The following is a 15302-nucleotide window of genomic DNA, read 5'->3' as shown; positions in this document are numbered from 1 at the left end:
TAAATGAGTTAGAGGTTTAGTTGTTGTAAGGAGAGGTTATAGACTGTGGAATTTGGGAAGAGGTGCATATTTAGAAAGAAGTTTGTAAGAGATTTTGGAGAGTGAACTAGGTATGTTTTGATTAGAATCCAGAAAATCCAGTGTCTTTTTTTTGTTTTGATCCTGCAAGTTAATAAACTATAAAACTACAACCATCATTACATACCATTTGAGATCTCTGTGTGCTAGCTAAAAAGACTGCTGCTGTAACTATTTGAATTTAGTATAATTACAAAATTCTGTTACAACTATGTTGAGGAGGAGTGAAATGACTCCCCTATTCAACCCCCTGTAATGGGTTTTTTTGTGAATTTAGAGAGGATGTGTTTTGCCAATGCTGGAGGATACTACTTGCCAATACTACTCACCTTTGATAGGTCAGCTTTTCAGATTGTAGAGACTTAGCCAGACAGGGTTTCTCAGGTTAAGCAAAGACAGTTTATTGAAACTATTTCCCGAATTAGTAATAACTCGGTAAATCACAATCACCATTTGTGTATCACACACGTTTGCCTGGGCCCCCACACACACCAGTACAGAGAGCAGAATAAGGGGATAGGCTTAAGGATTTTTACAGTTCGTGAAGAAGATAAAACAAAGGACATTTAGCTGGGCTTGATGTGGTGCTTCCACGTTGCAGCCATTTTGTTTAGTTGTCTTCCTAGGTGTAGTTGCATGGAGCATATTTCCACGTTTTATTCCCAAAAGATTTCAGTTTGCAGTAGATTTCTCTTCTCAGGATAATTACTTTGCAAATCTGGACACAATACTTCTGAGAAAGGGAGAGAGAGCTTTTGCAGCCTGTTTCAGTACAGCATTCTGATCTCTCATCCCTCTTCTACTTGGTAACAGTCTCTTAATGTACTCTGGCTGTATTTTGTAGCTGTCCTTTTTTTCAGAGGGTTTCAGTTTTTTAAAAAAAAGTCTGTCAGAAGAGAAAATGATAAATTGTATCTTTAAAAAAAGCTCATCCTTGTATCAATACACAGATGCTACTTTAAAGTTTGACATAGTTTGAAGTTTAGGCATGTTCTGTGAATCCTTTCATAAAAATATTCTACAGTACCTTACTACAGGAATTTCTGAATGGGAAAGTTGAGCCTGCGCAGCCAGATAATAACCAAAATAGAATAGTTGACCTGATAGCAGCTAAGAGATTGAATGTGGAGTGGGGAAAGTTTGTTGTTGAAGCACTGAATAAATACAAGGTGACTTCCATTTTTAAAAAACGGTGCCAACAAACTCTTGCATATTCTCATAATAGTTCAGGAATAGGCTTACAAAATTTTGTAATATGTAATTTTTATTCTGGAAAATGTACTATATTATACAGATATGCCTAGTATGTGACCGTAACACTTCAGCTGCTACACTTTGTTATAGAGGCAAAATAAATGCAGGAAACCAAGCATTTACTTGAAAGCTGACATTTACTGAACTAACTTACAATATCCGGTAACTACTATTACCCAGTTTAATAATTAAATATCAATGATGCTGATACTTTTCCTGCATTGAAAGTGAAGTATTTGAGCATAACGAGCCTGGCACATTGATGACAATTTTTTCTTTCAACAGCCGGATGCTGTACAGCGATTGTACATGAAATGTCTACAGATTGTCTTTGATGCACGACCAGATTGCTTTTACATGGTTAGTAGGATGTTGGGAAGAATATCAGGAAAAATGATGAAGTAGTCTTCTTGTTCTCAAATTCTGCACGCATGTCAACTGTAGTATGATGGTAGGATTAGTTGTAATGTGGCTTCCCAAAGTAACGTGAAAACTGAGAATTATACACGAATAGGTCTTTGTTTATTCTCCCCATGGACTTGAATGCATTCATTATCCTCTACAAAGTGCATTTCTTGGCCATTTTTTTATTTCAGAATCAGATATAATTAATCCTTCTAACTTATTAAACGTTGATCCTAGCATACTAGTGGATTAATTTACGAATTCCACTAAATCACTCACTTTAGAGCAGTTCCTTGCATGGTCGCCTAAGGGTACTTAAGTTGCATTCCGTTACAGTTGATTTGTTGATATTTGGAGACAGAATAACATCTAGACTGAAGTCAGTGTAAGTTACAAGTGTTTTGACGTTATCAAATTCATAGAATATTTGAGTTGCATGTCATTGTGCTCTTGGCAATGTTGGATTAAATGCCCTGAAGTATTTGGCTTTAACATTACAGGAGATTTCTTGTTGCGTTTAAGATCCTCTTGGCCAACTTCTGAAAGGTGTGTTAAGAAAACGGAATGTATTTTTTAAAGTATTTTTATATCTTGTAAATAAACCTGCCTGTTTTATACATAGATGCCTGGGGATGAAAATACGCCATATCCTCAACTTTCTGAAGGTTTTATTCCAATTATGAACCTGTATGTTTGCATGTAAGTATCAGAGTAGTCTTTTAGAACAAGGCATCTTGGGTGTATGAGACTCAAAGATGAAATTTTTGGAACAAAAACAAGAATACCTGGAAAAACTCAGCAGGTCTGGCAGCATCTGTGGAGAGGAGCACAGTTAACATTTCGAGTCCGAATGACCCTTCAACAGAACTAAGTAAAAATAGAAAAGAGGTGAAATATATGTTGGTTTAAGTGTGGGGGGGACGACAAGAAGAGCTGGATAGAGGGCCAGTGATAGGTGGAGATAACCAAAAGATGTCACAGACAAAAGGACAAAGAGGTGTTGAAGATGGTGATATTATCTAAAGGAATTGCTAATTAAGGGGTAGAAAGCAGGACGAGCAAGGTACAGATAGCCCTAGTGGGGGTGGGTGGGGGGAAGGGATCGAAATAGGCTAAAAGGTAGATATAAAACAATGGATGGAAATACACTTAAAAATAATGGAAGTAGGTGGGAAAAGAAAAATCTATATAAATTATTGGAAAAAACAAAAAGGAGGGGGAAAATCGGAAAGGGGGTGGGGATGGAGGAGAGAGTTCATGATCTAAAATTGTTGAACTCAATATTCAGTCTGGAAGGCTGTAAAGTGCCTAATCGGAAGATGAGGTGCTGTTCCTCCAGTTTGCGTTGAGCTTCACTGGAACAATGCCAAGGACGGACATGTGGGCATGAGAGCAGGGTGGAGTGTTGAAATGGCAAGCGACAGAGAGGTCTGGGTAATGCTTGCGGACAGACCGAAGGTGTTCTGCAAAGCGGTCACCCAGTCTGCGTTTGGTCTCTCCAATGTAGAGGAAACCGCATTGGGAGCAATGAATGCAGTAGACTAATGAAATTTTTGGAGCTTTGACATGTAAGTGGGCTGTCAGTTTTTCAGTATGTGTTTATTCACTCTAGTCATCATTTAAATTTTCCTTACCAATCCATTTAAAACTTTTTTGAAGAGTACTGGGAAAGCTTAATTCCAACCTTACTGCAGGCCTTGGCATTTAATCATTATCAGATTAGTGGTTGAATTGAATTGATAAGTAGAAATTATATAAATATTTCTGTCAGAGTTTTGGTGCAATCTCCAATGCAAGCAGCATGAATTCATTTGTACAAATAAGATGAGTTTATATATCAGATCTTATATATGTAATTAGTTTTAATGAAGTCCAAAACCTGAACATTGACAATGGCTTTGTACAGATTACAGGAAAGGTTTTCGATGGGTGTGCATTACAAATTTTGAGTAGGCCCTATGTATTCCTCTGATTCTGGTGGCTTCTGTGACCTGAAAAGTACCTTTATTGCCCAGGATCCAGTATCCAGTTAAAATGCCCCCAGTCTGACTTTACACTTCACTCTTCTGATTTTTTTTTTATGACTGCCTCCTGAAATAAAAAGCTAACAATCTCAAAAACAATTCCAAGATTGCTTCATTTGTAAAACTAAAGGTTTATCATGCTATGTCCATTAACACCTGAGATGAATAAGCAGTTATTGCGTATAATTCTGGCTCACTCTTTTAAAACAGTTCCCATTATTTCATTTGTTCTCAACTTAGCTCTACATTACCTGCATGACATTTTCTACATACTTTTTAAATAGATGTGTTCTGTTTTCTTGTTCAGTTCCAAGGAATTTCATCTGATCTTAAGTGATTCGTTTACAAAGAAATGTGTGCTGCACGAAAGTTCATCTCTATTCTTCTTCAGCACTATTATGATAAGTGCTATCTGGTGTGGAAGATTTGTTAGTCTCTAATGGTTTTGCTTTTACTAGGTTGACTGGCAAATTATTGTAGATTTATCCGACTTGGGTTTTTACATCAATTTAAGTTTATGCCCTCTGATCTGATGATTCTGGCTTCAAAGTGTCTCAGTTTTATGTTATCCATACCATTTGATATTTTGTATGCTTTGATGAGGTCATCCCTTAACCTTCTTTCTGGCCTGCAGAGTTTGAGGTTTATTTAAATTTTCCTCCAAGCTCATCCTATTTATTTTAAAAAGGAGTTTTTGTAGTGGTAACTGACTACGTTATTGTACATATGCTGGAAATTTTGTCACAGCTTCTCCCACTCCTCCATTGTAACTTTGGTTGAGGACCGGCAGAAACGCCCACTCATTCTGCCCATAATTTGGATTTCCACCAATGTTATAATGGCAAAGTGGTAGAAGACCCTAAGAATATTGGTCTTCGCTTTTCATTTCCTGGGTCCCAGTAGTCACTTATGTTGATGGAGCTTTTACTAATCCAATCCAAAAACTTGGCTAAATTTTTTAAAATGATACATTAAACATGGTTATTTGCTGGTAGGTAAGTTCTGATAAATGTGAATTGTATTCTAAAAGGCTAAGCTGTATTTAGTTGTACAATGTCTTATACTAAGCAGATTTTAACTTTTGTCAAATTAATTTTAATCGCATTTAATTTGCATTGCAGTAAATGGATACTGTTAAATACTGTCTGCTGGATTTTTATTTGAGAGATGCTATAACATTGTCTAATCTAATTTTTATGTCTCTTCCAGGCATAATTTAAAATCGCTTTGCTCAATTCCATATTTTGAGATGAGTGACCTCTTGAACCCCAGTAAGTTTTCCACTTTTCCGAATTAATTTAAGTTCTAGATTCAAACAAATATGCTAAGTGCAAGCTGTCAGAAATGTATATAACAAAATTAGGGACATTAGTCAACTTTATTTTTCAACATTACTTCTGGTTAACAGTCACACGTTTATATGAGTTGCTTGTCTGCACGAGTACACTTGCTGTTTACAGTAAAGGGCAAAGACACTCTCAGTTTGTCTGTCTGGATTAAGTTAAACTTGCATTTATGTAGCACCTTTTCATGACAACTGGATATTTCAACACACTTTACAGTGAATGAAGTGCTTCTGAAGTGTAGCCACTGTTGCAATGTAGGAAATGTATCAGCTGGTTTGTGCACAGCAAACTCCCACAAACAACAGCGCATTGACGACCAGATAACTGGCTTTTGTGTTGTTAAATGAGATAAATATTGGCCAGGACACTGGGGTTAACTCCCCATGTGGTTCTTCCAAATAGTGCCATGGAATCTTTTATATCTATCTGAGAGGGCAGACATAGCCTCAGTTTAATGACAAATCCGAAAGACATCATTAACTCCCCATTTGGTACTTCCAAATAGTGCCATGGGATCTTTTATCTCTATCTGAGAGGGCAGGCGTAGCCTCAGTTTAATGACAAATCCAAAAGACATCACTCCGACTGTGTAGTATTCTCTCAGTACTGCACTGGAGTGTCAGCCTTGATTTTTGTGCTCCAGTTCTAGACTGGGACTTGAAGCCACAAACTTGTGACTCAGAGGTGAGAGTGCTACCAACTGAGCTACAGTTGATATAAAATTGTAGAATTTGTTTTGAATAGAAAAGCAGCAAGTAATGCTTCTTAGGTATAATGCTTACAACTGACTTACATCCAGCTTGAAACCCTCCCCGCCCCGCCCACACCCCTTTGCAGCACTTAACAGAACCCTGTGTGTATAGCCTAACTAATAATGAAATAAAATAGCTCATTCATGGGGAAATGCTCTATTTCTGTCATATCCATATGGCCCATGACCGCAAGTGCATCAGGATGCACAGAAAGCATCTGATTCTATCCCCAGGATAACTATGTTCAATCTGCCGAGCAACATTTGTGATTTCCGTTTCTTAAATCTTCTCTCTTTGAAAGTCGAGTACACTTGAAATCTGGTACTGAGATTAAATTATCTGCAAGAGTAATTCACTTAACCAGCTGAAGCCTGATGATACAATAATCACTATGCGAAAATGCCTCTCCCTATGCACTTTAGATATCATTCCAGCACAGGAGTCAAATGAATTTTGTTTTCAAGGGCTCTTTTTGAGATTTTCTCAAGGGCTACTTTTTGATTTTCAGGGGCTTGTTTTTCATTCTCACTAACTTCTTTATTATGTGATGCAGTCTATGTGATGCAGTCACGTAGTGATATTACCTCTGTATTTGTGTTGATTTATTTACGATTTCCTTCTTTAGATTGATGTGGCAGCACAAATACCAAAGACTGTAAGATAAATGGCTAGCTAATCTATTTCAATCGTATTGATTGAGGTATATAAGTATTGGCCTGAGCACAATGAAGTACCTTACTGTTCCTTGAAAACTATTATGGGGGTCAATTGGGTCCACTTGAGCAAGTAGATGAGATTTTGGTTCGACATCGCATCTGAAAAACAGTTCCTGGAATGCTGAACCTTCCCTCGGTATTGCACTGAAGTGCCAACCAATGGTATATACTGAAGCCCCTGGGTTGAGATTTGAACATGTAACCTTCTCACTCGGAAGCAGAAGTGCTACAAGAAGAGTTGTGTGTGTTCTCCTGGGAACTGTTCCTAACTGATATTGCAATGAATGCAAATGTAAGTGCATGAAAGTTGTTGACAGCATTAAAATAGGGAGTAGTAGTAGGGAAACATCATGTGGAAAAGATTTGCAGAAGTACTTGGCCGTGTTTTGAAAATGGGCAAAGTTAAATTCAACACTGAAAGTTTAAAGCTCAATATAAACTTCAAGAACAATATATCACACCCTTTTTCCAGCCTCCTGCAACACTTTGGTCTAAATAACTTTATAATTTAGCAATAGCCATAATATTCACATCTGATCCCCAGGTTTTAAAACTTTTTTTAATATCTTAATGTTTCTGCTCATTATTCAACTGAGGTTATCTATTATGTGATACCACTCATAATCCTGCTCCGATTTTGTCTTTTTTATATATTACTTAGCTGTGTGCTTTTCTGCGTGTTTCTTTCTCTCCCTCCAACTTCCTTTCTGATTCTGTTAATATGCTTGTTTCTCATTTATTTCTCTGTTGCGAAGAAAGACCCAACCTGAAAAGTTGACTTGCTTGTTGTCTCCACATATCCTGATTGACCTATTGTATGCTTCCAGCTTTTAAAAAAAAAAAATTTGTTTCAGTTCTCCCATACTGATGTTCATACTGAGTTGAAGAATAGCTGATTTATAGAAAAAGGGCTATTATCGAGAAAACACCACACAGGGACTTCTTCCTGGGCAGAATGGCAGTGTCTCCAGCATGGGTTCATGGCAGCTGCCAGCGACATGACATCATTGCGTGTGCAGGGAGCTGGGCCTTGCACATGTGCCGTCATTGTTTCTCCCACATATGGAGGTGACTTTTCTCTCATTTGTGCCCCTGTCATTGATTTTTCAAGGACTTTTGGAGGTCTTTTGAGGGCAAATTCACCCATGTATTTTGAATGCCGTCCCAGCATCACTATTAAGGATTTAATCCAGTCGAGTATATTACCCAAACAAAAAAACAATTTTTGACTGCATCAAAAATATTTATACTTACCCTATAGACTTGATTAGTTTCCAGTCTGCCTGCCCACCCCTCGCCAAATAACACCAACCTAGTTTGCTGCCCTTCTGGTTTGCTCAAGAAGTTCCTCATCTTTGCTGAACCTGTTGTCATGAAGACCTGTAATAGGTGAAAGGGTCAGTTTTGAGCCAACTCCAGAAACCAGCTGCACTTAAATTATTTCAGCCCTTCTGTTCAACAGTTTTTTTTGTGATCCCCAGAGCACTATAATGCAATCTGACCTGCACTGAGGCTCTTTGGTAGCGTGGGCAGTTATTTGCTTCCTACAATCTTATAGGCATTTGACCAGCTTTGCCAGCAGGAATGCTCTAGCTCCCAGTGATGCATCTGTTCACTTAAGAACTTCAGTATTGTGGATTTTTGAGGTACATTCAAACTGAATAATAGAAGCAACACAGCTGTATATCAGTGCAGTGCATTTTTGCTAACCTGTAGTATTTTAAAATTTGTGCAAACCTATTAGCAGATTAACTGTTTCTGATGAGAGATCAAAAGATAGAGCTGTGCAGGTGGGATAAAATTAGGAAGCAGGTCAGGTTTAACCAACAATCAGAAAATGCTGGGTTGAAGTTCTGCTTGTAATATGGCTTCCTGGGTGTTTCTCAATTCTGGTGAACAGTATTTGTTAAACAGCTGTGCACATGCAGCACAAATGTACTGAACTTTTGTCCAGCTGGTTTCTGGAGTTGGCTCGAAACTGACCCTTTCACCTATTACAGGTCTTCATGACAACAGGTTCAGCAAAGATGAGGAACTTCTTGAGCAAACCAGAAGGGCAGCAAACTAGGTTGGTGTTGTCTGGCGAGGGGTGGGCAGGCAGACTGGAAACTAATCAAGTCTATAGGAAAAGTATAAATATTTTTGATGCGGTCAAAAATTTTTTTTGTCCTGTTGCATGTGATTTGCTTTTTATCTCCTCTACAAGGATCCTCCCCATCTAAATTCTGTCTGACTGTGATATAGTCTTGTAATGTGGGGCATGCAAAGGCAAAAATATAGATTACCTACCTCAAATCGTAGCCATCCTCTGAACACCACAGCTCTATATAAATACCTTCTTAAGTTCTACAAGCTGTAAGATTTGTGTATGGTAACCAGACGTTACCATCGAGTAAGATCATTGGCACTTTTGGCAGATAGTGTGAAAAATTGAAACTCAGAACGGGCTCCCTCTGATTGATTGACTCTTGTTTATCTGGTGTTGTCGAAATGGTTTTCTTGGAAAATGAGTCTTCTCACTACGCCCAGGAGTGGATTAGTAATTCAGAGATTTGTCCTGACCTACAAACATACTATTCTTATTTCATTTACATTGGTGTGGGAGAAAATACGATTGTCCACTTTCAGTATTTTATTATAGAGCTAGGTATTGCAGATAGCCTGTTGATAATTGCAATTGACATTGAATTAAGTAAAATGTGCTTTACAGTTACAAAGTAGACTAGACTAGATGTTGAAGCAAAAAAATATACTTTTGAAATGTGATGGGAAAGTTGTGCCTTTTGTTCAGTTGCACCAGTATGATTTATTTGGCTGTTTAACTTATTTAACTTGTTTAACTTATTTACTTGCCTAACAATTTTTGAAACAGCTTCAAAGTACTTTACCTCAAAGTAACTTGCATGTAATATTAAAGAAGCTGTGAGCAGGACTCTCATTTTCTTCTCTCTTATTCTTTTTTATTTGGTCATCTGATACACCAACTTTTTCAACAAAGAAACAAAATGTACCATTGCTATCTTGAGTGGCATCATCAACTTTCTTCAGTTCAGAAAAGGAACCCTGGAGACCTACCTGAACCAGCAGAAAAGTTTTGTAAGTATTGATTATAACTCCAAGGTAATCCTATTGCCTGTGTATAGCAAAGTACGTGTAATAAAATTCCTATAACAATTAGAATTAGGCTTTGCACCAAAATATATGGGGCGATTGAATTACCTTGTAATTATTGTGTGCAGGATTTATTTGTTTCCGTTTTGTACTTGTCTTTTGCCTTGATGTATATTTGTCTAATTCTTCTTGTGAAGTTAAGGATAGAAATTGTTTTCCTGAGGATTGTGAAGTAGACACAAGTCTGCTTACTTTTCCAGCTTGGCTGTTCATTCTGTCCTTATGGCCTACACCTGTTTACATTGCTTTTTTGTTTATTTTTCATTTCAATCATTAGACTTTTACATTAAAACTTTTAAAAATTATTTCCTGTTAATAGCAGGGCAGCTTTTCCACTATTGCTTTTCCCATTATCTATGTAACAACAAAAATGTGTTCAGTAATGATTGTTAAATAGGTTGCATAATGGAACAACCAATAATTTGCCATATTTTTTCTTGTTTATTCATGATATGTGACCAGCATTATTTTATTGACTCATTCAGTCAAAATTACTTGCTTAAATTCTCTTACACCGATAGTAACTATGTTTGAGATCAGACTGTATAATATTCCAGGTGGAAACTTGTAAATGTACTCACTCTGGACAGTTTATTTTTTTCTCGAATTTTCACTAACCACCACTCTTTTTCTGGTGAAAATGTTGAATCCTTGAGGGAGTATGGGTCATGGAAGGCTATAACAATAAGTTGCATTTATATAGCACCTTTAACATAAATGATTCCAAGGTACTTCATAGGAGTTTTTTGAAACAAAACTTGACACTGAGCCTCATAAGGAGATATTAAGCTTGGTCAAAGAGATAGCTTTTAAGGATCACCTGAAAGGAAGAAAGAGAAATAGAAAAGCTGAGAGATTTAGGGATGGAGTTACCAGAGTTTAGGGCTTAGGCAGCTGATGGCAGGGCTACCAATGGTAGAACAATTAAAATCAGGGGATGTTCAAGAAGCCAGAATTAGAGGAACACAGAGACCTCTGAAGTCGTGAGGTGGAGGAGATTACAGTAATAGTTGGGGACGAAGCCACTGAGAGATTTAAAAATAAGGATGCGAGTTGTAGCATTGAGGCTTTACTTGACTGGGAGTTAATGCATGTCAGTGAGCTTGGCCTCCTTTAATATCTAAACCTAAGTATTCCTGTGTGAGACTGGACATCAGTCTCCTCAGGGTTATGTAATCACATGCATCACAAATATTCCTGATCTGATCTACTTTTGTCTTTACTTTTTGTAACATGTGCCCAGCCTAAATGCTAGCTAACTTTGTTCCCTTCACTGTATATGTGGATTGCACACTTTTCACTCAGTATGCAACCCTTTACACTTATCAGAGCAGTATTGAGTTTATTTTGCCAAGTGCCTGCCCAATTGCATGATTGATCTCAGTCCTGAAAATCTTGAATTGCACCCTCTATGCCTCTCTCTATATTAGTGTTGCCTGCAAGTTTGACCAGTTTGCATTTTCTTTCAGCAACTAGGCTATGTGAACTGGAAACAATAAAGGTCTAGACACTGACTTCAGCATCCTTCTTTAAGTATTTTTAGGTTCTATTAATTATATGAGTACTTTTGTCAGTTTGGTTTTCAGGCTCATTGGAATGTCTTCTACCTGAATACAAGCTAATGTATAAACACTAGATTTTATCACTTGAAACTTTATTTAACTACAAAGAAAAATACTGCAGATGCTGGAAATCTAAAATAACAAACAAGATACTGGAATACTCAACAGCATCTGTGGAGGAAGAAATTGTATGCTTGGGAATGAAGGGACGGGTGAGAACAGGTGTGCAGGAAATGGAACAGATGCAGTTGAGGACCCTCTCAACCATGGTGGTGAGAACTTCTCAGTTGAAGAAAAGGGAAAACCTAGAAGCACCACGATAGGAATATAGGAGCAGGAGTAGGCCATTCAGCCCATCGAGCCTGCACTGCCATTCAATATGATCATGGCTACTCATTCACTTCAATGCCTTTTCCTCACACTATCCCCATATCCCTTTATTTAATTGGTATTTAGAAGTCTGTCAATCTCTGCTTTAAACATGCTCAATGACTGAGCTTCCACAGTCCTCTGGTATAGAGAATTCCAAAGATTCACAACCCTCTGAAGGAAAAAACATCTCCTCATCTCTGTCCTAAATGGCTTCTCCCTTATTTTGAAATTGAGCCCTCTGGTTCTTGACTCCCCAACCAGGGAAAACATCTTATCTGCATCTACCCTGTCTATCCCTTTAAGTATTTTGTCGGTTTCATTGAGATCATCTCTCATTCTTCAAAACTCTAGCGAATACAGTCCCAGTTTCCCCAATCTTTCTTCATGGGACAGTCCCGCCATCCTGGGAACAAGTCTGGTAAACCTTTGTTGCACTCCCTCTATGGCAATAATATCCTTCCTAAGCTAAGGGGACCAAACTGCTCTCAGTACTCCAGGTACAGTCTAACCAAGGTTCTTTACAATTGAAGCAACACTTCACTACTCCTATACTCAAATCCTCTTGCAATAAAGGCTAAATAGTATTAGCATTCCTAATTGTTTGCTGCACCTGTATACTAGCTTTCAGTGACTTGTTGACGAGAACACCCAGGTCCCTTTGTACATCTACATTGTCAAATCTCTTGCCATTTATAAAATACTCTGCACATCTGTTCCTCCTACCAAAATGAATAACTCCCCATTTTTCCAACTCGTATTCCATCTGCTATGTTCTTGCTCACTTACTGAGTCTGTCCAAATCCCCTTGAAGCCACTTTTCATCTTCCTCACACCACACTTTTCCACCTAGCTTTGTGTCATCCGCGAACTTGGAAATATTACGTTTGGTCCCCACATCCAAATCATTGATATATATTGTGAACAGCTGGGGTCCAAGTACTGAACCTTGCGGTAACCCACTAGTCACAGATGCCAAGAATGACCCATTTATTCCTACTCTGTTTTCTGCCTGTTAACCAATCCTTAATCCATGCCAGTATTTTACCTCTTATCCCACGTGCTTTAATTTTGCTAACCAACTTCGTGTGGTGGGCTTTAGCGAAAGCTTTCTGAAAATCCAAGTATACTACGTTCACTGACTCCCCTTTATCAATTCTGTTCGTAGCATCCTCAAAAAACTCTGAACAGGTTATTCAAACGTGATTTCCCATTCATAAATCCATGTTGACTATGCCCAATCAGATCATTATTATCCAAGTGTCCATTTATCACATCCTTTATAATGGATTCTAGCATTTTCCCTACTACTGATGTAAGGCTAACAGGTCTGTAGTTCCCTGTTTTTTTCTCTCTCTCCTTTCCTTCTTAAATGGTGGAATGACATTAGCTACCTTCCAATCTGCAGGAACTGTTCCAGAATCTATAGAATTTTGGAAGATGAATCACCAATGCATCCACTATCTCCACAGCTACCTCTTTCAACACTTTCCACAGTCGTCTGGTATAGAGAATTCCAAAGATTCACAACCCTCTGAAGGAAAAAAAATCTCCTCATCTCTGTCCTAAATGGCTTCTCCCTTATTTTGAAATTGAGCCCTCTGGTTCTTGACTCCCCAACCAGGGAAAACATCTTATCTGCATCTACCCTGTCTATCCCTTTAAGTATTTTGTCGGTTTCATTGAGATCATCTCTCATTCTTCAAAACTCTAGCGAATGTAAAATAGCAGGTCCCGGGGAATTATCAACCTTCAGTCCTATTAATTTTTCCAATACAGCCTTCTTACTAATACTAATTTCCTTCAATTCCTTATTCTTCCTAGTCCCTTCGATCTCTAATTCTGGGAGATTTCTTGTATCTTCCTCAATGAAGACAGACAGAAAGGGCAGAGTTTTCTGAGCCCGCTGGTGGTGGGTGGGGCGTGGTTGTGATAGGTGGTGTGCGCAGAAATATGACAGGACCCACTTCACGACGGCGTGAAGGCAGATCACGATGTTCTGCTCCGCCCGCCGATGGCAGGCCGTGTTTCCTGCCATTGGCAGGGAGCTAATTGTGATACATTAGCATATAATTCAAAGGCCATCCTGCCAGGCTCTTGGAACCCCCTGTATCGTCCATCCACGGCTGTGGGAAAGCACGCCGATGTGTTTCACAACAGCACGCAGGCAAAGTGCACTTGGTGGCCTTCACTTTGGGGGAACTGTGGTGAGTGAGCCAGCAGCGGTCTCCACAGCTCACCTGTTGTTTACAGGCCTCGGGTGCAGGGGGGCGGGGGAAACTGATGCCTGGCCCCACAGGCAACTGCTGAGGGGTGGGGGTGTGGGTGTATCTGGGAGCAAGTGCTGGCCAGCCTCGGAGGCAACTGCTGAGGGGGGACGTCAAGTGCTTCCCTGGTGCTGCATCCTGTGCACAGGCAATGGAGGTGGGGGGCAGGGTAAGTGAGGGAAGTGGCCACGCATTAGTGACACCTGTACAAACTGACCATGCCTCTGCAACTGAGACAGATCAGGCGTAGCCACGGTGATATGACTGGGGTCAGACTCCTAGCCTGCCGGTCCATGTAAGCATCGCAGAGGCACTAAAGGGCCACCAAGCGCTCCAGACCTTAGCCCCAACACCCCACCGCCACCCCCCAAAACCCCGCCCCACACACACACACACCCGCTAATTCCAGCACAGACTTCGGGTCCGCCACCACTTTATTGGACCGCAGAGCAGTTGGACTGCACACGTTGTACAATCTCCTCGCCAACGCTGGCCATGTAGCAGTCACTGCTGGAGATGCTCACAGCCCCTTGCAATCTCAGCATCCCAGTTTAGACCAGTGTTCCCCATGTCACAGGTTGACATGGCAGTCATGTCTGGCCATCCGAGAGGCAACCAGGACTCTCCGGGAAGCATTAAGGGGCAGTCACACAGGGCCAGGAAAGGTGCTAAGTACAGCCATTGATAACCACGTCTCTCTCTCTCGCTCTCACCCTCTCTCATATGCTGCAGGAGGACCACATCAGGCTCATGGATCCTGGTGACCTAGTTGTATGCCTAATGCCCTAGAAGACGGATGAGACCGTAGAAGAGAGAGTGACTGAGGCTCCTGGCTGCACACAGGCAGGAGCAACAACCTCATGAAGAAGGGGCAGCAGGGGCTCCCGCACACGCTGCCCAGGAGCGACAGTGAGCTGTGGCTGGTCAGCGCCTGGCGTTGCCCAGGGTCTATAGACACCACCTGCCATTCCTGCAGATGACTGAGAACCAGTGTCGCCAACGACTGCGCATGTCTAGGTACCTGGTGGCTCACATCTGCCACTTACTGCAGGACTTGACGCCATGGAGATGTGGAGGGCGTCCACTGCCAGTGGCTGTGAAAGTGCCCGTAGTGTTCAATTTCTATGCCAATGGCTCCTTTCAGGGCTCCACAGGTGACCTCTGTAGGATTTCACAACCTGTCACCCAAAAATGCATCCATGAGGTCACAGATGCCATCTTCTCCATGGCACACAACTTTGTGCATTTTGCCCGGGGGCAGGACAGCCAGGATGCAAGGACCATTGGATTCGCCCAGATCTCGGGATTCCCACAGGTGCAGGGTGCGATTGACTGCACTCATGTGGCGCTCAGCTCTC

General features: G+C 40.2%; 1 protein-coding gene across 1 annotated transcript in view; it reads left to right on the top strand.

Moving 5' to 3' along the window:
- Window positions 1–15302, top strand: part of LOC144692666 (kinetochore protein Nuf2-B-like) — a 52583-nt gene that overhangs the window by 17843 nt on the left and 19438 nt on the right. The window contains exons 3-6 of the mRNA XM_078561750.1: window positions 1618–1692; window positions 2360–2436; window positions 4971–5032; window positions 9574–9671. Of these exons, the coding sequence (XP_078417876.1) occupies window positions 1618–1692; window positions 2360–2436; window positions 4971–5032; window positions 9574–9671 (312 nt within the window). The remainder of the gene's footprint in view (window positions 1–1617; window positions 1693–2359; window positions 2437–4970; window positions 5033–9573; window positions 9672–15302) is intronic.

The sequence above is a fragment of the Cetorhinus maximus genome, chromosome 17 (genome assembly GCF_964194155.1).
Source record: "Cetorhinus maximus chromosome 17, sCetMax3.hap1.1, whole genome shotgun sequence".
NCBI lineage: Eukaryota > Metazoa > Chordata > Chondrichthyes > Lamniformes > Cetorhinidae > Cetorhinus > Cetorhinus maximus.
This window is presented reverse-complemented; position numbering and strand designations above follow the sequence as displayed.